At 46.0% G+C, this 27017-nt stretch overlaps 1 protein-coding gene across 1 annotated transcript in view; it reads left to right on the top strand.

The window, feature by feature from the left end:
• Positions 1-27017, top strand: part of spag17 (sperm associated antigen 17) — a 342330-nt gene that overhangs the window by 226696 nt on the left and 88617 nt on the right. Inside the window, exons 40-44 of the mRNA XM_078559611.1 lie at positions 3120-3253; positions 4350-4523; positions 13865-13978; positions 21164-21215; positions 23136-23232. Coding sequence (XP_078415737.1) covers positions 3120-3253; positions 4350-4523; positions 13865-13978; positions 21164-21215; positions 23136-23232 — 571 coding nt within the window. The remainder of the gene's footprint in view (positions 1-3119; positions 3254-4349; positions 4524-13864; positions 13979-21163; positions 21216-23135; positions 23233-27017) is intronic.

Below are 27017 nucleotides of genomic sequence, written 5' to 3'. Positions count from 1 at the left end.
CAAGTCAGGAGTGTAATGGAATACTCTCCACTCGCCTGGATGAGTACAGCTCCAACAACACTCAAGAAGATTGACGCCATCCAGAACAAAGCAGCCCACTTGATTGGCAACCCTTCCAGAAACATTCACTCCCTCCACCACAAACGGACAGTGGCAGCAGTGTGTACCATCTACAAGATGCACTGCAGTAACTCACCAAGGTTCCTTAGGCAGCACCTTCCAAACCCACAACCACTACCATCTAGAAGGACAAGGGCAGTAGATACATGGGAACATCACCAGTTGGAAGTACCCCTTCAAGCCACTTACCATCCTGACTTGGAAATATATGTTTGTTGTGGGATTATTTTGATTGTTTACATCTATCTATAGCTGTTCTGTTTTTAACACACGTAGTTCTGTGTTTTAGCTTCACCAGGTTGGCAACTCATTTCCAGAGATGACTGGTGCTGCTCTTCATTGAATCAGGGTTCACCCCTTGTATGGTAGTAATGGAAATGTGAGAGATATGCCAGGCCATAATAGGTTGACTAAAATTCTGCTGCTGTTGATGGCCCTCGGCACTTCATGGATGCCCAGTTTTGAGCTGCTAGATCAGTATATACTCAATGACTGAGCATTCACAGCTTACTGGAGTAGAAAAATCCAAAGATCCACAACCCTCTGAGTGAACAAATATCTCCTCATCTCAGTCCTAAATGATCAGCCCCTTACAGTATGACAATGATGCTAGTTATAGACATCTCAGCCAGGGGAAACACCTTCCCAACATCTACCCTATCAAGCCCTTTAAAAATGCTCCTGTTCTAATTAGATCACCTCTCATTCTTCTAAATTTTAAAGACTATGGACCTAGACTAATCAGCCTCTGCACATAGGACAATATACTCATTCCTAGGAATGAATCTGGTGAACCTTTGTTGCACTCCCACTAAAGTAAGTATATCCTTCCTTGGGTAACTGTAAACAGTAGTCCATGGGCAGAATTTTCCATTCGGCGCGCAGGCACACACCTGACACGCCGGAACGCAATATGAAGCACGATGACGTTGGGCGTGCATCCTAACATCATCACGCTGTCTCGCGATATTTTGTTCGAGAAAGGCCTATTGAAAGGCCTATTAAGGTAATTAACAAACTAATTAATTTCAAATTTACACTGCCCGTCCAATCTTACGGTTGGCGGATAGGCCAAGTTTTTTAGGAAACCCCATCCACAAGCTGGATGAGGTTTCCTAAAGCCATTACAACTTAAATAGAAACTTCCTTTGAAAAATAAAAACATGTCCCATCTCATGTGACACAGTCACATGAGGGGACATGTTTCATTAAATTTTACTGTATTTTTCAAACAATCGCTTCAATCTCCCTGAGGCAGCTTCTTGCCTCAGGGAGATTGAAGTGCTCTTTCACGCGCTTGCGTGAAAGAGCGCTTAACCCAACTCTCCTTCCTCCCCCCACCTGCACAGGTAGGGCTCAGCGCTACTGCTCGCGATCCACGCTGGGCGGGCCTTAATTGGCCTGCCCGCGTGAAATGACAGTGCGGAGCCAATCACAGGCGGCGGTCGGCTCCGCGACCACCCCCGCCCACTCCCGCCGAGCTCGCCCAACAAATGGAAAATTCTGCCCCATGTGTGGTCTCAGCAGGCCCTAGTACAATTTTTTAACTCTTATACTCCAACCAACCCCTTTTCAATAAAGGCTAACATAACATTTGCTTTCCTAATTGCTTACTATGATTCCAATGCAAGGACACCTGGATCCTTCTGAATTCCAACATTTTACAGACTCTCACCATTTAAAAAATATTTTGCTTTCTTGTTCTTCCAACAAAGGTGAATAATTTTATGCTTCCCCACATTATATTCCATCAGTTATGTTCTTACCCACTCACTTAACCTGTCTGTATCCCTTTGCAACCTATTGTCATGTTCAAAACAGCTGTCACAAAATTACCATATTTTTCATAATATTATTGTGGGGTATTGTAAAATACTATCGTGTGTGTGGATGGTTCTGTCTGCGTGACTGATTTAATTGAATTAGAGTCAGATAGACTGCAAGGTTGAAATTATCAAAAGAGTTGGGTGTAAAAAGTGTATTTGAAATGCTACTGGGTGAGCTAGGGTAAAGTCAGTATGTAGACTGTGAGTGCAATTTGTATTTAAGATAAGTGGAAGGGTGTTTGGTTTTCAAAGAAACATGATAAAGTTTTACAACTGACAGGATAAATAGGACAAGGTTATTACATTTATTTTATCCCAAAAGGAAAAAGCCATATTGACAATTTGAAAGATTTTTATAGTATGAGAAAAGTAAATTCCAAAGACATATGGAAACAACACAATTTACAGATTAAAGAGGAAAGAATATATTTAAAGAAGGATGGAAGGTTGTATCGGGGTTGCCGTGTAAGATCTAAAAGATACACCATGTGAAACAGACTTGGGGAAACAGCCTCTAGCCACTTTGCAGAAGTCTACTGCTCTAGGAACCAAAGTTGTGTGAAAAAGCCCTTGGAATTCCACTGTCAAGTGGGTGCTGTGGTCACTTTTTTGGATTGCATATCTAAATTTAAAATCTATTTTGAACTGTTGCCTTAAAGGGGGTATGTAGTTAGGAGGTTAATTAGGAATTTGGGGATTTGTTATAATAAGTAATGGTGCAACTGTAATCTTGTGTATGTGTTTTAATTATTTTCCTTTGCAAATAAATGTTTTAATTTTTTTAAATCTCTAAAGGTGTTGGTGGACTCATTACTTCCGAATTCAATGCACAAACTTGCCCGTAATAAATACAAATTGCAAAACTGTTGTGATAGCATGGCCAAGTTTCTCTTGTGGGTTTGGCCAGCCTGGCAAATACCACCTGCCGTATCATAACCCCCGCCCATCTTTGTATCGCCAGCAAATGTAGATGCATTGCACTCAGAAATAAATAGCTAAGATCATCATACTTTCTGATTATAAATGGGAAATGATGGGAGAATATAATTTTACGGTAAAAATAATTATTTGAATGTAATGTAGAGTTTTACATTAAAAGCATTTAAACAATACACCAGTTTAATAGAAATATTTTGACTTTTTTAAAGCTTTTTCCATCTCTACTTCAAACAGGTATCCTGGGTATCACTTTTCTCCAGCCATCCACTGAAGACATTGGATCGCGCTGGTTAATTAAAAAGGATGTAGCTAACATTATCCCCCCCAACCTTCAATCAAGAAAGTGGGACACATTTCCTCAAGTAGAGGTACCTCTAATTCTTTAAAGGAATATATTAGTTGGAGGCTAGGGTTGTCACTTGTCATTCTTGTTCAGTATTCCTAATTACAGAATGGCGTTGGTGGGCTTAGCTAGCAAAAGCATTCTCATTCCTCATTATCATTAAAAAACCCTTGCTGCAAATGTACCTATATCAATTATGCATTGGCATAAACAAAATCAGGCTAAGCTGTTACAATTCCTATGATCATACAACTGGCTAACATTTGTTGTTCGAGCTCATGCACAAGCACTGGCTTTTTGGGTAAGATATTCTCGGGCTGGCAGCATTTGTGAAAGTATCCCACAGTAAGAGTTACTAGGAATCATTTTTACTCCTGCCTGGAAAACAGCTTCACGTGCACCTGGCCTATCAGAGCATGGTAGCAGGGAGGCTTAGCTGATTTTAAGTCGAGCTTCGTGAGCATGCCCCTTTCTGACTTCATGATCAAAGAAGCCAGGAGGTTAATGGGAAGTGGCTGCCTTTCTGTTAAAATTGGACAACTCAGAGGTTACTCTTGGGCCTAAAGAGAACAGCCCTGGTCGAAGGCATGTGCATTGGAATGCTTATAGAGGGGAAGTGGGGTTGGGGGAGGGAGGAAAACCTCGGGCACAAGAGACCCAAGGTTTCCTTGTGGGGCCCAGAGAAAGCTCCTGCTCCTCCTGGCTCACATGGAAACCCTTTTTTTAAAAAGACTTTACGCTCTGCTGTCAGGACCTGGATCCAAGGCCAGAAATTTAAAATTACAGTCTGCTAAATTGCTCTCATCCCTCCACAGTTTCTGGCAGGGAGGACAGTTCAAATCAACCCATTATTTTCTGGAGGGTTGGAAAGAGTTTGAGGGTAAAAAATATTCTGACCTGAATGCAATGTGTACCTGCTTGGTTCCTTTGTGATGTTTTCATACTACTAATGTGGAATTTTTAAAAAACATTTTATAAGCTGTAGTAAAGATGTATAATCTAAACCTGGTACTATTAGTGCTGCTGTGTTGAGTGTAGAAGTCACACATGTCTTTGCTTGACTGATACTTGTATGATATATAAAAAAAACTGATTTCTCTTTTTGTTTCTAATGTTTCCAGTGCAAGATACCAGGGCCTCCTGTTGGCATACACCCCTTGGATCTGCACATTGACCAAGTGGACCCTTCATCTCCTCCTGTCTTAAAGTGTCCCCCTGTCCTAGAAGTCTGTCAGCTCTTTCAATATGAGCCTATAAACACAGAAATGCAGCAAAGATTTCAGAATTGTCTTAAGGTTTTTCATTCAAACTTCTTTAGGGGAGTGAGAAGCTCTATACAGAACAAAATAATACATTTAATAGTCTGACCAAAATTTTTTAAGTTGATAATGCTAGAGCTAAAATGCATGTGTAGAGACAAAGATTTCAGTTATCTTTACAAAAATTGACATGGGCCAGCTATGCCAATAAAAGCTTTAAATAAATTAAATATATTGCCAGGTTTTGGGAATAATTTGGACCATCACTTTAAGAGCTGTAATAACCAAGTAGGAGGTTGGGAGAATTGTTTTAAGCAGAGTTGTTAGGTCATGGAATGTCCTACCAGAAATAGTAGTGGGAACAGAATCCATTAAAACTTATAAAAGAGAAATTGATATATATTTGTAAAAGAACAACTTAAAGGTATGGAGAAGGGACAGCGCAATAAAACTTAGTCGATACCTTTTTCAGAGAGCTGCCATAAGCACAATGGCCTCTTCTGTGCTGTAAAATTCAAACATTCTGTGAGACTATGAGCTAAATCATTAGGGAGATGATAACAAATAGTATGCTAGTACTGGATTTAATTGCACAAAGCAGCTCAAAGGGCAAAATTATTATTGTTTTTGCTGAAACAAAATTCAAAAAAGATAGCACAAAGGCCCAAGTTCACAGGTACAACAGTAAAATGTTGTTCCAGGAAGGCAGGCTGAAGAAGGGAGGATCTCTGTGGCATGAAGCATCACAATGCCTCCCCAGAAGGAAAAGAACAGATCGGGCCAGCACTCTTATTTCCCACAACAAAAACAAACATAGCTGGAAAAACTCAGCAGGTCTGACAGCATCTGTGGAGAGGAAGACAGAGTTAACGTTTCGAATCCGAATGACTCTTCATCAGCATCCGCAGTATTTTGCTTTTCTCTTATTTCCCAGTTTTAACTGTTTTTCCTCCTGGGTCAAGGAGAGCTGCTCAAAGGGAGTAGAAAGAAATAATCTGATTGTGGAAATTTAACTACTCCAATCAGTGCAGAAAGAAGCCTGGTAATCTTAGGGTCTCATGAAAAGTAATGCACGATACTCAGCATGTCTGCCACATATACCATTCTCTCTCTCAAACTGTATTAAAGTACTTTAATTACTTATCATCACTGCCCATGAGTTAGGACAATGCTTTTGCCACCCCCATCCATCATCTATAAGATCTTTGCATGCAATGTAGGGATTGAAGTTCTACTCTAGAACTTCATGTTTGCAGTGCTATATTTTGTATTACTGGCATACTGTGAATAGTTATCCATGGGCAGAATTTTCCCAGTGGTGTGCGGGGGCGGGCCCCGCACACACGCACCTAAAATGATGCGTGGTGACGTCGGGCAAGCGTCCTGACATCACCGCGCGCCATCGCGATATTTCGTTGGGCGGGCATGCGATGCTCTCCGATGTGCGCCCGCCATTAATTAACGGGCCACTTAAGGCCCTGATGCTCCAATTGACTGGGATTTTTCGGCGCCCGTGCAATCTTCGGGTTGGTTGCAATCTTCGCATGGGCGCAACGGGCAGGCAGGTAGGACACATTTGTTTGAACCTCATCCACGGGCGGGATAAGAGGGCTCAGTGGGGTCACAAGTGTGCTCTGTCAAATATTGATGTTTCAAAGTTTCTGATACTTGCCTGTGTGATCTGCAATGCTTCAAAACGCATACCAGCTGCATGGTCTGGACTCACAACCTTCAGGTCAGCACTCTGCGGTGAGGGATCTTTTTTGGGCCTGCATGTTTCAGGAAGCCTTCCCTCAGCCTGGGAATGGAAGCTAAACTCTCCACTGGAGGCACCTCCTCTGAGGGGGAAGCGAGGGCTAGAAGGGGCAGGAGGCCAGGAGTGTACATGCAGCCTCCAGGGGAGCCACCGTTGGGAGGTCACGCACAGGCACAAGGGGTGCAGGGCCTTGAGGTAGTCCAAGGCAGAAGGGGCCGCAGAAGACACCACTATACTGCTGCCAGGGTATACAGGTGGCAAAGCAGCTATCCCAATATGTCTGAGGTGCAGTGCCGAAGGAGGCTCCGTTTCTCAAGGGAGACAGTCAACTATTTCTGTCAGATGATTGGGACTGGGATCTCTGCGAGTTGTGTGGGTGGACACCCCATGCCAGTGGTCCTAAAGGTCACAGCTGCCCTCAACGTCTATGCCTCTGGCTCCTTCCAGGGGTTGGTGGGTGATCTTTGCGCTGTCTCCCAATCAGCTGTCCACGCTTGTGTCAAGCAGGTTACAGATGCTCTGTTCAGGCGTGCATTGACCTTCATCCTCTACCCTTGGGACCAGGCAAGCTAGACACAGCGAGCCAGAGGCTCTGCGTCCATTGCTGGCTTCCCCCGTGTCCAGGGTGTGATTGACTGCACACATGTGGCCATCAAGGTGTCAGCAGGTGAGCCTGGTGCCTTCGTCAACAGGAAGGGCTTCCACTCCATGAACGTGCAGATAGTGTGTGATCACAGGATGCTGATTCTTCAAGTCTATGCAAGGTACCCAGGCAGCTCCCATGACACCTATAACCTCAGACACTCCCAGGTGCTGGGGCCCTTCAGTGCTCCAGCCCGGCTGGATGGTTGGCTGCTGGGTGACAAGGGCTAACCCCTCAGAAGGTGGCTCATGATGCCTCTCCGCCATCGAAGAACAGAAGCTGAGTAGCGGTACAATAGGAGCCACGCTTCCACAAGGGCTGTGGTGGAGAGAGCCATTGGTCTTCTCAAGATGCACTTCCGATGCCTGGACCACTTAGGGGGCGCACTCCAGTGTCCCCCAGATCATGTGTCGCTGATAGCGGTTGCATGCTGCGCTCTCCACAATCTGGCGCTGGAAAGGGGGGACACAGTGGACGATGAAGACGTCGATGCAGTGGCTGCGGCTGCACATGATGAGTCCAGCAGTGAGTCCGAGGATGAGCACGCACAGGGAAATGCTGAGGGGGTAGACGCTGACCTGAGCATACTCCAGGGGGGCAGGGACACCCAGGAGGCCTTAATCCAATGTACCTTCAGCTAGCACACCACATATGGACCTCCAGGACAAGCCTGGGCTGTAGGCTCCATAACTAGAGACCTAAGTGCAAAATCTGCCTGGTTAGGAACATTAACTAAGGTCCTTGTTGACAACACTGAATGTCCCACAAAGCACACATATTATCGGAAACCAACCACCTGCAGAACAAAAGAGGCAACCTCAGCCATGGTGACATGTCTGAATTTATTTTTGCAAACAAAGAAACTGAATGAAACAAAATGAACACCTTGTTAAACATCACACCAACTCATAAAAACCTCATTGCGGGCCAGCACAAAAGCACCAGTGATAAACCTGTGACGTGCCTAAGGTGCCTTACGTTTACGTTTTCCAGTGCTACTTCTTGGTGCTGACCCCTCGCTGAGAGTGGTATCTGAGACAGTCTGCTGACTCTGCTGTCCTGTTGGCCTTGATGACCTTGGCGGTCGTCCTCTGGCCCATGGAACCTGTGCTGGCTCTGCCTGGGAGGGAGCTGCCAGCTCCACAACTGGTATCTCCGCAGTCGTCGCAGCCTCACCGGATGCAACGATCGCTGGCAGAGGGCCGGAGGAGCTGCTGCCCTCATCTGGAGTGCCCTGAGAGGAACTCACAGAGACGACAGGCAGCTTCTGCGCCGACGTGAGGTCACTTCGGACCTCCGTTGATGGATGGGCAGCGAGCTGAGTTACTTGGTGCCCAAACCATCTCCCACACTGGCAATGATCAGCTGAGGTCAATGCCAATGTGAGGGCTTGCTGCTCCTAGCGCATCCCCAGGAAGACCTGCTGGGTATCCTGGAGGAGCCTCTCCATGAGAATCGCCACTCTCTCCATGGAGGACACCTGGCGCTCAGACATGAGGTTCACTGCTTCAGCAATAGTCCAGGTAGACTTCTCCACCACGGACACCAAGCCAGGCATAGCCTCATGTATCTCCGCCAGATGCTCCCGCACACCCGGCCGCATTTCGTGCACTTGCTATGTCGTGGACAACTCCAGAGGCACAACATCGGGCACCGACTGAGCAGGTGCCTGGTCCACTGCAGTCCTCCAACTGCTGGCGCCATGGGCACACTCTGCCTCTGCCAACTCCTCTAACGACTGTGAAGTGCCCTCACCACTGTGCCCCAGGACACTAGCCAATGTTGTAGGCAGAGATTGTGTGATGCTGGTGAGACTTCAGGGCCCTCAGGTGTGAGAGGGAGCCTCTGCTGCTCCTCTTGGCCCTGCTCCACTGATACTGAAAGGAAGGACAAGGACATTGGATCAGTTAACTTGCAGACAATGTCAATGTTTATCCCTGTCCCCCGGATCATTATGCGCTCATCCTTCCATAAGCAATGGTCAAGCTATTTTGCAAACTTCAATCACTGAACGTTCAGCACTGCCTTGGCTGCTGGGAGAATAATGGTGACCTCACTGCTGGGCAAACATACCTGCCCGTGGCACCCCAGCTTCACTGGTGGACCTGGGCACATGGCGCCTTTCCAAATCTAGAGCCTGCTGCTCGAAACGGCTGAGAATCGCTCACTGTGCTGGCCCGCCACCAGTCCTCACCCACTCGGTGGCATTATGTGCATTCTTCTCCTGAAAAGGAGAGAAGAGCATTGATTAGTGCTAATTGTACCTGGACTCTCTTCACGGATGGCCCACCCCAACCAGAGTGGGACATTGCAGGGCTCCGGTGTCTTCTCACTCCACTGCTACCGAACACTCACACAAAGATGCTAGGCCTGTCCCCCTCCCCCCACCCTCTTGGCCAAATGTTGCCTACATCACACCAGGCACCACATGGTCTAACCTTCCATAGCAAGGAGGCGCAAGCATGTGGAGTGCAGAGGACAGCAGATCGATCGGTGCCATGCCACATTGATGTTCCGCTCCCAGCATGTCATCACCCTGACTTTGACATGTCCTGGAGTTCCAACTCTGCACCTAGGTGCAGCTCCTCCAGGTTGCCCCCAAAACAGTCATGTAGGTCACAGTGTACCACTTGCTGCGGGGGAGAACCCATCTCATCTCTTCCCCACCCTCTCAGGGTGACCTCAGCATAGGCAATATCTGCTGGCCCACCCAGAGAAGGACACATGCTGCCAATGATTCAATGCAGTCACTACACTCAGACTTGTGGGGGGCAGCAAGGGGGGAAAGCCTACCTGCTGGGTTAAGTGACCAATGCCAACATTGTCCTCACCTTCCTGAGCACAACAGGTCGTTGAAGCGCTTGCGACACTGGATCCAGGTGCGCCACACCACACCACGTTGCGGGAGCTCACCACCTCCGCCACCTCCTCCCAGGCACGTTTGGTCATGTGGGGGGACCACCTCCTCCCGTCCTCAGGCACCAGAACCTCCCACCGTGCTGCCACCTCCTCGAGGAGGCCAGCAAGGCAATCATCGGGGAAAAGAGGGGCACAGTGCCTCCATGCCCTGCCTTCCTGTCTGGCCTGCTCAACAGCAACGCTCTGGGAAGCCCTTCCACTGGCCGTTATTCGCAAGCTTGGAAAGGCTGCAGCAACTTTTTAAAACATGCCGCCAGGTTGCCGTTGGACCCAGTGGCCATTGCAGAGCCGCCACCGCCCGCCCACTCCCACTGTTCTCGGGAGCTGCGATTCACGCTGGGCGGGCCTTAATTGGTCCGCCCGCATAAAATGGCAGCGCAGACCTGATTGCGGGTGGCGATCGGGTCCGTGCCCGCTACCCCCCACCTGCCCCCGCCAGCCAGAAAATTCAGCCCCATGTTTTCTGCTGAGAAGGACATTCATACAGCACTTGTGTACTCTCAGCCTGATTTGGGGTGTGTGTTACAATGCATGGGCTCCGGCAGAGTAGAATTTCCTGGGCAGGCAGTGCTTCATAAAGTGAGCACTTTCTGTTGACTGAAAATTATTCAATTCTGTAGTTTCTTGCTTGTATTGTGCAGAGAGAGCTAGAGAGAGGTCTACATTATTGTAACAGCGAGGTGATACCAAGGAAATGTGCTATGTTTGGGTGTGAAAACCACCTTCCTCAGCAAGTGGAGTCAAGGCTGCCCAGAAAAAGATAGCTGAATAGATCAATGCAGTGTCCCCAGTATTCTCTCATTTGATGGCTGTGTTGTGCAGCATACAGCAAACCACTACAATGGAGAAACTTTGATAAGCTACCGCTGAAGGATACTTCCTAACCTGTCCTTGACAAACATTCTTTGAGAGTATCAGCTGTGGCTGAAACTCAGTGGTAGCACTCTTGCTTCTGAGTAAGAAGGTTGTGGGTTCAAGACCCACTCTAGAAATCCAAGGGTTATTCTAGTGCAGTATTGAGGAAGTGCTGTCAGAGATGCCGCTCTTCAGGGAAGAGCATAAGAAATAGGAGTAGCAGTAGATCATGTAGCCCCTCAAGGCTGCTGCACATTCAGTTTGAATATGGCTAAACTTCTACATCAACTCCACTTTCTGCCTTATCCTCATATCCCTTGACTCCCATAGTATCCGCAGCCCTCTGGGGTAGAGAATTTCAAAGTGAAGAAACGTCTCTTCGCCTCAATCCTAAATGACTGACCCCTTATCCTAAGACTATGACCCCTAGTTTTTGATTCTCTAGCCATGGGAAACAGTCCCTCAGCATCTACCCTGTCAAGCCCTGTAAGAATTTTGTACATTTCAGTGAGATCACCTTTCATTCTTCCAAACTCCAGGGAATATTGATATTTTCTACTCACTGTCTCTGCAGAGCAGAGCCTTCTCATCCCATGAATCAATCTAGTGAATCTTTGTTGCACCCTTCTAGGGAAGTATATGCTTCTTTATGTAAAAAAAAAGCTGTATGCAGTACTCCAGGTGTGGTCTTACCAAAGCGCTATACAATTGCAGCAAGACATATTTATTCTTATGGTCCAATCCCCTTCTAATAAAGTTTGAGACATTAAACCAAGGCCCCATCTTCCTTCTCAAGCAGATGTAAAAGATCCCATGGCATTTTTGAAAAAGAGCAGGGAAGTTTTCCCTGGTGTTCTGAACTATATGAACCCCTCAACTAACATTACTAAAATCGATTATCTGTTTTTTTTTGAGAACTGCTGTGTGTAAATTGGCTGTCGTGTTTCCCACATTTCAACACTTCAGAATACTTTATTGGCTGTAAATCACTTTGGGTAATCTTGCTATGAAAGTTGCTATATAAATGCAAGTCTTTCTTATTTTTCATCAATAATGTTTTCTATTATTGCTCTTGTGGGGCTTTGGAATAAATCCAAGTTCAGCTGCTATGTTTTAGATGGTACAGGGGAATCAATAGCAGAAAGTCTCAATTTCCAAGAAGCTAGCCTTATACTTGCTGGGAATCCAAAACAGATAGTGTGGTTGAGTGAAGGAGAATAAACTCATGAGTGCTGCCAGGGAATTTAGTTGTCAATTACATGTTGCAATGCCAATGGTCACCCACCAACTGGACGTTAATGGCCTTGCGAATCAATATTAACGATTAGGATGAAGGGATTGAGCGTATTGTAACCAAAATTGCTGACGTATCGTTGTTTTGAAGATAGGTAGGAAAGCAAGTTGTGAGGAGGACACAATGCAAAGGAATATAAATAGGTTAAGTGAGTAGGAAAAGAATTGATACATGGAGTAGAATGTGGAAAAATGTGAGGTTGTCTACTTTGGCAGGAAGAATAGAAAGGCAGAATTTAATTAAATGGAGAGAGACTGCAGAATGTGCTGTCAGAGGGATCTGAGTATGTTCATACATGAGTCACAACGTTAGCATGCAGGTACAGCAAGTAATTAGGAAAGCAAATGTAATGTTGGCATTTATTGCAAGGGGGATGGAGTATAAAAATAGGGAAGTCTTGCTACAACTGTACAGTGCATTAGTGAGACCACAGCTAGAGCATTGCGTATAGTTTTGGTCTCCTTACTTAAGAAGGGATACACTTGCATTGGGGGCAGTTCAGAGAAGATTCACTAGGTTGAATCCTGGGATGAAGGGGTTGTCTTAGAGGTTGAGCAGGTTGGGCCTGTACTTATTGGAGTCTAGAAGAATTGGAGGTGATCTTGTTGAAACAAAAAACAACATATAAGATACTAAGGGGGCTTGATAGGGTAGATGCTGAGAGTATGTTCCCCTCATGGGGGAATCTAGAGTTGGGGGTACAGTTTCAAAATAAGGGGCCTCCCATTTAAGAGAGATGAGGAGGATTTTTTTCTCTCTAAGCATTATTAATCTTTGGAATTCTCAACTCCAGAGAGCAGTGGAGGCTGGGTCATTGAATCTATTGAGGTGGACAGATTTTTGATCTACAAGAGAGTCAAGGGTTATGGGGGCAGGCAGGAAAGTGGAATTAAGACCACAATCAGATCAGTCATGATCTTGTTAAATGGAGGAGCAGGCTCGAGGGGCCAAATGAACTGCTGCTGCTCCTATTTCTTATGTTCCAATGAATGAGGAAGACTACACCTCCTCAAGGTGGAGTATTAATAGTTATATATGCACTCCATCAATAATCCTCTATACTTTAGGGAGCTTTGCTATCCAGAAAAGTTCTTGGAATTGTACTTGTACTTCCCTGTGTCTCTGGAGAACTTTATTTAACTGTTCACTTTTCTGAATAAGCTGCCATCACTAGGTGAATGCACAGATGTCTTGCAGATTGGCTAATATTGCAGATAATTCCAGTGGCCTCTTGGGATGACCAGGAGGCAAAAAATGATCAAGACACTGGTCACTTTGACTATAGCAAGGGTGTGTTCTTCTTGAATTGTAACTGAAGGTCCTTATGCAAAAAGCTGCAGTTGTTTTGTTGAACCATAATCATCAAAGGCTTTGGGGTCACCAGACCCAGCAAAGAGGTAATGTCACGTAGGCGGTCTTCTTCATCCCCTTCTTCCTTTAAATAGGTCAAATGTAAAGGAATCCTATACGGTATTTCCCCTGTGCTGATGGGGATGGTGGGGTTCCACAGGTTTCCATTTTACTTCCGAAATTTTGCCACCCAGTTGCAATATTAATATTTGTAAATTTCTCCAACACAGTGAGCCAGTAACAAAATTAGCAATGGATGTCCAAATTTATACCCTAACTCAATGCAGCAGCCAAAGTACAGAGTACTTAAAACATTGCTGGGAGCTGTCTGCACCCAATCTGTGATCAATGAAAGTGGACAACAGCTAGTAACAGGCAGAGCTGTACCTGGTGCCAAAACTAAAAAAAAAAGGCCTTATGCTACGGTAGAATCACAGAGATTTTAAACTTAGAAGTTTGTTTTCTGTCCAAGGTATTAAATCACATAGATCAAAGAATCATTACATTGTAGGCAAGCTCTACATTTTCTGATGTTTGGAATAATATTTCTTTAATTGTAGAAGTACATGGAACTCAGCCTGCAGAAGGAGCAAGAGCTAATTGAAATGGTACCTAAGGAGCCACGTAACAAAGAAGAGATTGAGCATGCTACTGATTTGCTCAAACTGGTTCTGGTAAGAAACCACTGTTGTAATTGACGCTGCTATTTGACTGATTTATCTAACTGGAATTTGCTGCTATGACGTGGGCAGTTTCAAGAAGAAACCCACAACTAAAATTCCCTGTTTTTTTATGATGTGACTCACTTCTGAGGATTGTGAATCACATCAAAAAATTAATTTCTTAAGTTGCACTGATCCAGAATACTACCTCACAGACACCAAAACAGTCGGTCAGAAATTATATTAGATTCTAATTGTAACTGAAAACCATAATAAACTAGGCTCAGCTGTTAATGGGTAAACTTGCAGATTAACAATGGGAAGTACTCGTAGAGGCTCTTGGGACAATACCTCTATAAGGCAAAGGCTGCACTTTTATAGTTAAGTAACCATGGTAAACAAATGAGTTAAGAGACAATATACAACATATGGGCCTGAAATTTACTATCCGAGGTTGGGTGCACGCCCGACCCAAACGCATGTAAAATTGCGCGAAATGATGTCAGGCGTGCGTCACGACATCATCACACACACATGCAATATTGAGGTTGGCAAGTGCGGATGGGAGTCTGAGCTGCACCTACCGGCAATTAAAGGGCCAATTAAGGCCATTAAAAAGCCTATTGCCCAAGATTTTAAATTGATTTTGTGCTCATTGCACAGGCAAAACGGACAGGTGGGCAGCACATTTTTATCAAATTGTCATTCAAGGGTGGGATAAAGTGGATCCGGAACATTGCAATTGTGAGTAGTGAGAAGTTTAGGAGATAGTTTGCTGCTGGTTGCCTAGTGAAACTTGACAGCTTTATCTCTGTTTTTAGCTTCAGTCTTTGCATTGCTAGACTTTATTTCAGGACTCATTGGTGCCTCCAAGGCTCCTGGAAGATTTATACCGTGTGGATCCTTCTGGTCTCCAGACAGCTTTCTGTTCCTCTGGTAATGGGGATTGTCTACTCCACTGGTGGGACTTCTCTGAGGAGGAAGAGAGGGGCAGAACGGAGAGGAGTCCAGGTGTCCACAGGTAGCATCCAAGGGAGCGACCTGTGGGAGGAGAGCCGTAGGCATGGTGGGTGCAGGGCCAGCAGGGAGTCCAAGGCTGGTCAGCGGGTGCCTTTGTGAACAGGAAAAGCTTCTACTCCATGAATGTGCAGATAGTTTGTGACTGCAAGACGCAGGTTCTGCAAGTCTGTGCAAGGTACCCTGGCAGGTCCCATGATGCATACGCACTCCGACACTCACAGGTGCCAAGGCTGTTTGTCTATCCAGCTTGGCTGGGTGGATGGCTGCTGGCTGACAAAGGCTATCCATTGAAAAAGTGACTTCTGATGCCTCTCTGTCACCCAAGGACAGAAGCACAGCAGAGGTATAATAGGAGTCATGCCTCCATAAGGGCGGTGATAGAGAGGACCATTGGTCTGCTGAAGATGAGATTCAGATGCCTGGACTGTTCAGGGGGAGCGCTGCAATATCTTCCAGAGCGTGTGTCTCTTATAGTCGTTGCATGCTGCACTCTCCACAATCTGGCTCAGGCAAGGGGGGACCCACTGGAGAATGAGGATTTCGAGGCAGCTCCACAGGCCACAGATGATGACTCCAGTGGTGAATCAGAAGAGGAGCCCAGGAAAGAACACAGTGAGGACGTGGAGGCAGACCTCTGGAACCTTCAAGGAGGCAGGAACACCAGGGAGGCCTTGATTCATTGCACCTTCAACTAGGCTGCCAAGGCACTGCTTCCACCTCATGCCAGGGGCACCGCCTCCTTACCAGATGTTTGCAATGACCCGTTCCATTGAACCCAAAGTCCACTCAGTACCTGTGCAATAAAGTTTAGAGCCTTTCACATCCAGCATGAGAAACTGGCATGCCCTACACCTATAAAACAAATGAAGCATATTCAGGCCATTAACACAAAAGCAAAATGTATATGCTCTTGGCACTTACAGACAATGAACATAACATTATAAGGTGTTAATAGTCACGTCAGTAAACAACTTAACAAATAATGGCAAAATGGGAGATCACCCATGAAAAGCCCCTCTTGTGCTCGTTCATTTAAAAGAACGTTTGCGAGTGTCTTGGTGCCCACCCGCTCTTGCTGGCAGTAGTATTGGAGACTTGCAGGTCCGAGCGCAACCCCAGATACCCCTGACTGTGTTCCTGGAGCTGCCTCTCCATGAGAGTCACCACCCTCTCAATGGAGGAGGCAGTGCGCTCAGTGCTCAGGGTCAATGCAGTACTCATGCTCCGCATGGACTCCTCCATGACTGAGAACATGGCACGCAAACCCTCAGGAATCTCTGCTAGATCCTTCTCCACATTCCATTGGACATCAAGCATCTGCTGCCAAATAGACGGCTCCAGAGACTCATCATCTGCTTCGGACTCAGCATGGTCCTGTTCTCCAGCAGCCCTCCGACTGCCGGGACCCTGGGCACTCTCTGTCTCCACCAGCTCCTCATGTGAGTGTGCCATGCCCTCCCCACTGTGCACTGACATTGTAGCAGACAATTTGATGCCCACTGAGGCGCTGGTATTTGCGCTCGTGCCTGGTGCAGAGAGGGGGTGTGATGCAGGTGCACTGGTCCTCCGGTGATGAAGGGCACTGGTCCTCCGGTGTCAAGGGTGGTTCCTTGGGGTCCTGCAATTATTTGCTAGATGGCAATTCTAGGGGAGGAAAATGACATGTCAGTAGTATCAGTCATCACACTGTCACTGTGCATGCTATGCGGGATGGCGAGACAATGAAGATCTGCATCATGGAGCCATCATCTTTCAAGGAACAACGGGGACTGAAGGTTTGATGTTTCAATTTCAGATGAGACAACACAACAATGTTTACACACTCGGACACACTCCCATCTGTGCACTGCACTCTTACCTTCGTCAGAGATCCCTGCCTCTCCACAACCGGTTGACTGAGCTGGGCATCGCAACTCCACCTCAAGGACATCCATCTCATACCTTGTCAGAATCATCAGGGTTGGGGGGGCCTCCGCCTGTCCTTGACCTCTCAATGGTGTTACGGCTTCTCTTCTCCTGAAAGGACCGAGGAGCACTGATTAGTTCACTCTCTACCTGCAGCTCCATTGCAGCCTGGCCAAACCCACCTGAGGAACACCTTGCAGGGCACATCTGAGTTGTGGCCCTCAACCCGCAAAGCAATCAGGCCAAGCAGCCAGAGCTCACCACCTTGGCCAGCGCCGATGTCAGTGACACTCAGTGGCACTCAGACTTTTACATCCCTGAGCACCACAGGGGAAAGGCCAGCCATTAACATTTCTCCACACAGACCCATGCCAACTCGGTATTCACTCTTGCCGAGCGCAGCAGATCATTGAACCTTTTATGGCACTGCACCCATGTGTGCTGCACAACATCATAGCCGCTGACCTGGGCTGCCACCTCTGCCCATGCTTTCTTGGTGAGGTGTGGTGGTGTCCTTATGCCATCCTTGGTATCAAGATGTCCCACCTGGCACTGACTTCCTCCACAAGGATTCCCAGGTACTCATCCAAGAACCGGGGGCAACGAGTGCCCACCAGACTTGCCCTCCTGCCTGGCATGCCCAGCAGGTGTCGATGCCATTGCTATTCCACACAAATTTTTCTTCCTCAAACTCAACAGCTTCCTCTGTGTCCCCTGGAAGTCATCAGGGAGCTGCCTCTGCTGTTTTTGAATCCCTCGCCGGGCTGCCATTGGATAGGACATCCATTGGATAGGCTCCTGCCTCCCCTGCTCGGCCCTTCCGAACATTGAAAAGACTCGTTTCACACTGGGCAGGCCTTAATTAGCCACCCAGCTTAAAATTGCATTGAAAATACGATCTCGCCCGGGAGCGGATTCTACATTCGCTTCCGCGCCCACTGACTTCGCATGCATGCCAAGCATGAAATTCAGGCCATGGAAATAATGGACAAGAATCCAGCCTGCTCCACATAGTTGTGATGCTTTATACATCATAATACAAACATTCCCCATCATTGTGAGAGGTAAAATAATTGCAGGCAAAAACACAAACCAATTAGGGAATAAAATCTGAAAATTCTTCTCTGATTGCCTTAGGCAATCAAAAATGGTTCGTGGGATCACATTGCCCCGGTTTACATTACAGGAGACCTACCTCTTACACAAGATGATATCCATCTCAACCAGAAACAGATCTAGTTCTTGATTGAAGGAATACAGTGAATCAACAATCACTGCATGAACCGGCAATCCATTTCACAGGTTCACTATTATCTCGGATAAAAAGAACTGCCTAATACTAAACTAGTTCTGCCCATAAAGTGTGTGTAGCCCCTTGCCTTTCCTAACCTATTCTGTTGAAATAATTAGTCTAAATAAACACAATCTAATTAACCTTTGCCTGGAGGATGTTAATTCAAAATTGAGGACATGATATTTCACATAGCCACGCTGAGGAACATCAATGGTAAATAGACAGACTGTCTCACGCCTGTAAAGAGTTTGGTTTGACCATCAGCATCAGAAAGACAAATGTCATGGCCCAGAATGTTCCCATACTGCCATCTATCAGCATTGACAATGTGAGGCTGGAGGTTGTTGATAGCTTCACACATCTAGGCTCCAGCAATCTATTGCAATGTTAAAATCAACACACACATCACAAAAACTGCAACTGTTACTTCCAAGCTGAATAAGAGAGTGTGAAGCAACAGCAATCTGACTGAGAACACCAAACTGCGAGTCTACCAGCATGATCCTCAGTGCATTCCAACAGTAGTGAGACCTGGACAACATAGGTTATGCAGGAGAAAAGGCTGAACAGTTTCTACCTTTGCTGTCTCAGACACATCCTCGGCATCTCTTGGCAGAACAAGGTCATCAATTCAGAGGTCCTGGAACATGCTAATTTCATTAGCATACATTCATTGCTATTTAATAAATGAATTTAAAATGATAAATGGATTTGCTAGAGTAGATACAGGGAAATGATTTCCTCTGGCATAGGCATCCAAAATATCAGGCCAAAATCTTAAAATTAGAACTAAACCATTGAGGAGTGAGATCAAGAAGCATTTCTTCATACATAAGTTAGTGTAAACCTAAAACACTCTCCCCTAAAAAGCTGGGAACACTGGGGCCATTGAAATTTTCAGGCCTAAGATCAATAGATTTTTTAGGTAAGGTTATCAAAACATGGGCCAGAAATTTTGTGCGGGGGTGGGCGCAAACCCGATTGGCTCCCTGTACAGGTGGGGCGGGGATTTCCTGAGTTGTTCCCTGCACTCTTTCGCGCATGCATGCAAAAGAGCGCAGAGATCTCCCTGAGGCACAGAGGTGCTTCAGGGAGATTTTTTTAAGTTATGGAAATTTGAATGAAGGTGGGGAAAAAATTTAAGGACATTGTCCCCTCGTGTGAAACTGTCACATGAGCTGGGACATGTCCATTATTTATTTCAAAATTTTTTATTTAAATAATAAACTGTTCATGAAACCTCATTCCGCCCGTGGATGAGGTTTCATGAAAAATGCAAAGGCCACCTGGGCTCTTCACCTGCCTGCCAACTTTAAGGTTGGAGGGGCAGCTCAGTTAATTACTTTAATTACTTTTTAACAGGCTTTGTTAGGCCTTTGACAGTTCAGCGGGTGCACAGCCGAGTTGGCTGCGTGCCCGCTGAACTGAATATCTGAATTATGTGCAGTGACGTTGGAGTCACCGCACGTCATTTTACGCCCTGCCCCCCCGCTCGCCGATGGGAAAATGCTGCCCGTGGAACTGAGGCAAGAAAAAAAAGAGGTGCTGATCAGCCATGATCTAATTGAATGGCAAAACAGTCTTGATGGACTGAATGACCTGCTTCTGTCCCCATGTAAATCTATAATTCAGCTTAGTCTCATAACCTATCATTATTTTCCCTGTCACAAAGCTAACCTAAAGGAAAATAATATCTATGGTCATGAAGTAGCACTGTGTCAGTAAGAATATTTTGACATTTAACATATTCATATCAATGCCTTTGCTGCTTTAAAGAAGACATTAATCCATTTATTTTAAACAGGTCTGTGCTAAAATAGCAGACAAAGGGCTTTTAAGATATCACATTAAATAAACTTTATAATATTGCACATTGCAATTTCAGGGAGAATAGCCTAAAAGTCTGGGGGCAGAATTTTTAGCTCGGTGGGTGCGCGTGTGCCCAACCTGACCAAGCGTGAAATGATGTGCAATGATGTCGACCGAGTGTGACGATGTCAACACATAGTCGCGCGATAGTTCGGTTGGCAGACGTGCACTGGAACCGGCAGCGTACCTGCCAACAATTAAAAGGCCTATTAAGGCCATTAAGTTAACAATCGACTTTAATTTTTCACTGCCCATTCAACCTAATGGTTGGCAGGCAGGCGAAAAGGCCTTCACATTTTTTTTGGCTAACTCATCCACAGGCAGGATGAGGTTTCCAAAAGCAAATACAAATAAAATAAAAACTTTATTTTTTAATTAAAAACATGTCCCTGCTCATGTGACAGAGTCACATGAGGGGTCATGTTTCATTACATTCTTCTGCTCTTTATTATTATTTCTTAAAATTCTTTATCTCTCTGAGACAGTTCTGTGCCTCAGGAAAATTATTCTGCGCTCTCTCGCGTGCATGCATGAAGTTCGTGCGATGCCTGCTCGCACCCCCCTCCCCCCGCGCCACACAGGCAGCGCTCAGCGCTGCCACTCACGGATCATGCTGGGCGGACCTTAATTGGCTCGCCTCAGTAAAATCATGGGGCGCTGCCGATCGCGGGTGGCAGTCGGCTTCCCAACCACCCCTGCCGATCCCGCACGCCAAGGGCAAAATTCTGCCCCTGTGTTACTGCATGCCTGAAAGTGCAGTGGGGAAGAACCAATGAGCCCCTCCCAATTCCCAGAGTATAATGATTTAAATAATTGAGGTGGATGTCCACACCTGTTGTAGCTTACCAATGAACCAGCAAGCGCCCTACCATTCTAAGAGGGGGAGGCAGTGGACCTTATCAGATTAAAGAATAAGATGAATGGAAATATTGTTAAAAGTTCTCATGTGCAGTAGTAATATTATTAAATGCATATCATTATTGGATGATCAGTTTGATGCTTTATTTGGCTGCTTTATGTCTTTATACTGTATATCTTATTTGTCATTTATTTCTATTGGACTGTGCTTCTAACATTATCACAAAATTTACATGATCATTCCTATGTAGTCCATCCCTGATGATGAAGCATGTCAAATAGAAGAGAAAGAAGCAAACAAAGGTACATTTCCAGGTTTTTACATGACAAAAGCAAGGAACTTTTGAATTATTTTCAATGTCAACAAAAAAAAGTAAACCCATTGTAACAGCATTTTAGATTCTTCAACCAATTCAAATGTTGGATAACTGGGAACTATCCACAGTAGCTTTATGCTGAAGGCTTTATCAGAGTTTGTTATTCAAGATAGCCACAGAGTGAATATTTCTTGCTACTGAAAATTGAATATAACAATACAAACACATGAAATAACCAGGTGCTATGCAGCTGTCAGGTTCGCAAAATCGAATGCAATTTTAAGGGTCAGATTTTGTGCTGCGTCCATTTTTGCTGGTGTTACACCCACTTTTCTTCTCACCAATATTTCCTGTCTGAGAGAGAGGAACCATTTCCTAAATCTTCCCCGTCACCTGCATATACCTCTGAATGATATATGGCCTAAAGTCTTGGATTCCCCAGTTTTCAGACATGCAGCACAATTTTGGCCACAATCACCAATCAGCAATCTGGGTTCAAATTGTGCTTGGAACAGTTTTCTGAAGTGAAGTTATGATTTCATGTTTCCACTGAAACTCGTTTGCATAATAAGTATAAAATCTTTCTTGAACCAATGCAAATGGGCACCATTTTAAAAATTGTTCTTTTTCTCACATGTATCAAAAAATTTCTTAATGTATTTTAGTGTAGTAACCTGGTGGAGTTTTATTAATGCATCTTAAATGGGTTTATGGTTTATTTTTTGGGATGTATGGTAGACAGAAATGAAAGAAATCCAAAGCTTTAGACCATGTATCATTTGCAGCTATATGCAGGTGAAGGGGAAGATTTAGGAAATGGCTCTTCTCACTCAGACAGGAAATGTTGGTGGCACAAAAAATTGATGTAATGCTGGCAAAAATGGATACAGCACAAAACCTGACCCTTAAAATCTTGTTTCACCTTCATCTGTATTTTTATATTCAGTTTAGGCAGAAGACTATTCAGTTCCATCATGTTGCTAGATTCACACAGGTCAGGGGCAGTAGATGATAGCCACACTGCACTGCAAGCTCCTGCTGTGGAATCATAGCATTTCCTTAACTCAGCTGAACCTACATTTGTCTAGCAATAATCTAAAATCACCTGTAGTAATGGCAAACGGTAATAACAGCTGGCAGAGAAATCCACAGATACTTTTCCCCTATTATTAGTTTCCTCTGGTTTGAAAATGTAAATTGGCCCATCATTTCTATACTAGCTGAAAAATGAGCCACCGAGACTAATCCTACTTTCCTGCATTCGGTCTGTACCCTGCAGGTTGTGACACCTCAGGTGCATATCCAGACAATTTTTTAAATGAGATGAGAGTTTCTGCCTCCATTACCCTTTCAGGAGTGAGTTTCAGACCCCACAGCCCTCTGGGTGAAAATGTATTTCCTCATCTCCCCTCTAATCCTTCTACCATTCACTTTAAATATATGCCTCCTAGTTACTGACCTCTATGCTAAAGTAAGTAGTCCCTTCCCATCCACTCTATCCAGGCCCCTCACAATTTTGTATATCTCAATCAAATCTCCCCTCAGCCTCCTCTCTTCCAAGGAGAATTACCCCAGCCTATCCAACTTCCTTCATAGCTGCAATTTTCTATTCCTGACAAGATCCTCATAAATCTCCTCTGTACCCTCTCTAATGCAATTACATCCTTTCTGTGATGAGGTGACCAAGACTGCACACAATACTCAAGTTGTGGCCCAACTAATGTTTTATATAGTTCCAGCATAACCTCCCTGCTCTTATAAGGATTCCATATGCCTTCTTAACCATCTTATCGACCTGCCCTGCCACCTTTAAAATTACTGTGATATCTTCAGCATTAATGTTAACCAATAAATCTGGCAGTCTATGTAGTTTTTAACTTAGTTTTAACTTTGTTACTTGTTACAGTTGATGTAGCCTCAATTTATGAGGATGCTGTGGGAACCGCTTTCAAGAGTACACCAGAGATAGCTACCTTTGAATGGATTGAAGTAAACTTGGAAAGGTATGGCAATCCAACTTTCACAGAGCTTTGATATTCTTCTGCTTTATGCTTTATTTTCCATACCACAAAAACCACTGAATGCAAAGAGATTACTTGAATGGCCAACAGCATTCTAACGAACGAAAGAACTTTAATAATGCAGCCCAATATTACAAGCAGTTAGTTCCAATATAAAAATCAAACCCTCTGTTTGAAAGTAACAGTTCCTGGAATTTGAGTAAACCGAATTTAATTTTAAAAAAGACTTGCATTTATAATATGACTTTCAGGCTTTCCCAGAATGCTTTATCACCAATTAAGTACTTTTGGAAGCATAGCGCGGAATTGTCCCAGATTTGCACTAAGTGAGGTACCAGGCGTGAAAAAAGACATTTTACCTGCCAGCCGCAATGGCGGATTTTCACGCTGTATCCTCCTCTTCTCACCTCATAAAATGGGAAATACGCTGGATCGCTGGCAGGCAGCCTCCGATTTGCCCACCTCGCCATTACCTCACCACTTCCTTGTGACGGGCACCATGTTTAAACTGCAACCGCGCACACTGTACTCAATGTTTGTAGCCAAGGACTGCTCCGGTGAAGACATGACCCCGAAAACCAGGAAGAGTGCAGCCCCCAATTCAGTGACGCATCCTTGGGATGCCTTCTGGTCACGATAGAGGCCCACAGCGATGTCCTCTATCCCCGCTCTGGCCACAATAGGCCCATCAGTCTCACCACTCTGACTTGGGAGGCAGTGGCAGAGGTGGTCAGTGCCAACGCTGCACACAAGGGCCAGGATTTTTTATTGGTCAGGAGGGCTCGGCAGGGGCGGTCGGGAATCCACCGCCCGCAATTGGGTCCGCACCGCCATTTTATGCGGGCAGGCAAATTAAGGCCCGCCCAGTGTAATGTGCGAGTGATAGCACTACCTGAACAGGCAGGGGGAGGAGGGAGATTGAAGCGCTTTCTAAAAAAAATAAAAATTTAATGAAACATGTTCCCTCATGTGACTTTATTTTTCAGAAAAAGTTTTTATATAATCAGTATTAGTTTTAGGAAACCTCATCCCGCTCGTGGATGAGGTTTCCTAAAAAACGTAAAGGTCGCTTGGCCTTTTCGCCTGCCCGCCAGCTATTAGGTTGGATGGCAGCGTAACATTCATGTTAATTACCTATTTCACGGCCTTAATAGGCCTTTTCATTGTTGGCGGGCACGCAGCCGGCTCCAGCGCACACCTGCCGAATGAAATATCACAAGACAGCGCAATGACGTCGGGACGCACGCCCGACATCATCGTGCGTCATTTTACATTCTGGCGTGTCAGGCCCACCCCCGCACACCGAATGGAAAACTCTGCCCAAGAGGTCAGCCATCCAGGGCAGAAAAAGAGTGAATTATCTCATCCATGCCACCAGGGTAAGTCAACCATCTCATCAATCTCAACTCACCCACTCAAAAACCCATCACACATTCACTGGCAACTCATTCACTGCCAGCTCAAGGGACATCACTACTTATTCTCTCACACACACCCTCACATCTCCATTTGGCCTCATCTCCTCTGGAGATAGCCTCCTCATCCCATCCATGGCTCCACTCAGCACACACACATGCCTGGGATCCTTCTCATTTGGCCAGGCATGTGCCTTGCTCACATTCTCTCCATCTGTCTTTATGCAGGACAAGATTAAGCACAATCAACAGGAGAGGTCCCAGACCAGGGGCTGGAGTGCCAGACATCAAGGCCTTCACCTCGTTCAAGAGTCGTTTGTTGGTGCTGGCCAGAGAGGACGTGGACTGTTCCTGCGGTGACGGTGAGGTCGGCGGCGAACACCCATGTGAGGATCCTGCATCACATCATCCCTCTCTCAACGCTGCTCTGAGTGCACTGTTCTGTGTTTAATGTGGCTACCAAGGACTAATATTCTCTCCTTGGCACATCTGCCACGTCGTCCTCAGGCAACCTTTGCCCCTGACCCCAGTGCCAAGGGCAGCTCAGTTGAGGACCCTGAGGACAGCACCGTTGAAGACCTGTTACTGTGCTCACCCACACCCTCCACCACGCAGCGACACACACCTCGGTGTGACCGAGATGTAGAGCAGCCTCGGATCACAATCTGGTGAGCACAGCGCACAATCTGTTCCACAACAGGTGGAGGCAGGCTCATCCTTGGTCGCCGACACTCAGAGGACTGCTGGAAGCAAGGAAACCGCTGAGTGTGAGTCAAATGTAGGAGTCATGGTGCTCCCTGGGAATCGTGCACAGACCTGTAGAGTGTGTTTGCGGCGGTCGCAGACAAGCTGAGCATTCAGTGAGTGGAAGCCCTTGCGTTTGACATAGTTGACTGCTTGTTGCCACAGAGATCTAAATGCCACGGGACTGCATGCCACTTTGCACCTGTAGAAAAGCAGGGGTGTGCACACAACCCAGTGCTCTTGCTTCCTGGCTTTCTGATCCCGGGAAAAATGCACAAAGTTCTGTACCTTTGTGAAGCTGGTGTCCTTACCTCCTGAATACACTTGTGCATGGAGGCTTGCGAGATCCTGCACAAGTCACCTGTGGAGCACTGGAAGGACCCACTGGTGTAAAAATTAAGCGCTAAAGTCACTTAGAAGGCCTTTGGCAGTGGATACCCTCCATGCCCCTATGGCAGCAATCCTGCAGCAGGTGGCTTTTGTGACCCCAGCAGTTCCCTAGACATGCGTAGTCTTCAGCAACACTGGTTCTCAATCATCTGAAGGAACGACAAGCGCCATCTATAGACCCTGGGTCTAGCGAGGTGCTTACAATCAACAGCTCGCTGAGGATCTTCGGCTGTGTGCTCAGCAGGCTTTGTGGCCCCTTCATCTTGAGGGACGTGCTTCTCCCATTGCTGAGCCAGGCACCTCCACCGCGCTCTTCTTCTCTGCTCTCTGTAAGCCATGAGACACACTGCTAAATCACCAGACTCCATGATCCTGATGTTCTACTCCTGTAGCATCAAAGAGAGAGAGAGACATGTGGGTTAGCACAGGTGTACTAAGAACCTCTCTTGGTTAAGTCTGAAAGCCCGTTCACGCATGCAGGAAAATGGTGGCCACCACTTGGATGGCCAGTGTGTAGTGCGCTCATTGGCTGTCTGAAACCCTACCCACTTCCTCTCCACTCCACTTGACCGATTGGCAGCAGCTTCAGCCACTGGACTGCACGCTGTGCTATCAGGTCAAGCACAAGCATTCTCCTAACCTGCACTGCAAGGCTGTGCTATTAGCTTGAACCATGATGGATACTGGTCCAAACCTTAATAAAGACATTGCAAGGGGCTGTGAGCACCTCCAATAGTGACTACACCATGGCCACCTTTTGCAAGGGGATTCTACAACTTGCCCAGTTAGCCAATTGCTCTGCTGCTCCCTAAAATGCAAATTAATTTGCAGTCTGCGCTCGAGGGGTGAAAAGTTCTGGAGCATTTGGTGGCATTTTCATGCTTTCGTGTTGCTTGAGTGGACAGAAAAGCTTCAGAGGCTCAATTCCAAGCATGTCAATGGAGTTGCTGGTGAACGGTCTCAGCTGTGGAAGAATGCTCACTTTTGGCAAGCTTTTCCAAGTGCGTGGCCGCTTCCTTCACCCCAACCCCCGGCATGTGCTTGAGTACATCCTTCAGCATGTGCTGCCTTGCCCCCCAACCACTGGCATGTGCTTGAGTACTTCCTCCAGTATGTGCTGCCTTTCCCCCCAACCCCTGGAACATGCTTGAGTACTTCCTTCAGTCTGTGCTGTCTTGCTCCCAAACGCTGCCCTCTCCCCATTCTCACAGCCTGACC

This window comes from Cetorhinus maximus, chromosome 16, assembly GCF_964194155.1.
Source record: "Cetorhinus maximus chromosome 16, sCetMax3.hap1.1, whole genome shotgun sequence".
NCBI lineage: Eukaryota > Metazoa > Chordata > Chondrichthyes > Lamniformes > Cetorhinidae > Cetorhinus > Cetorhinus maximus.
Note: the sequence above shows the minus strand (reverse complement) of the source record. Positions and strands in the feature narration are given on the sequence as shown.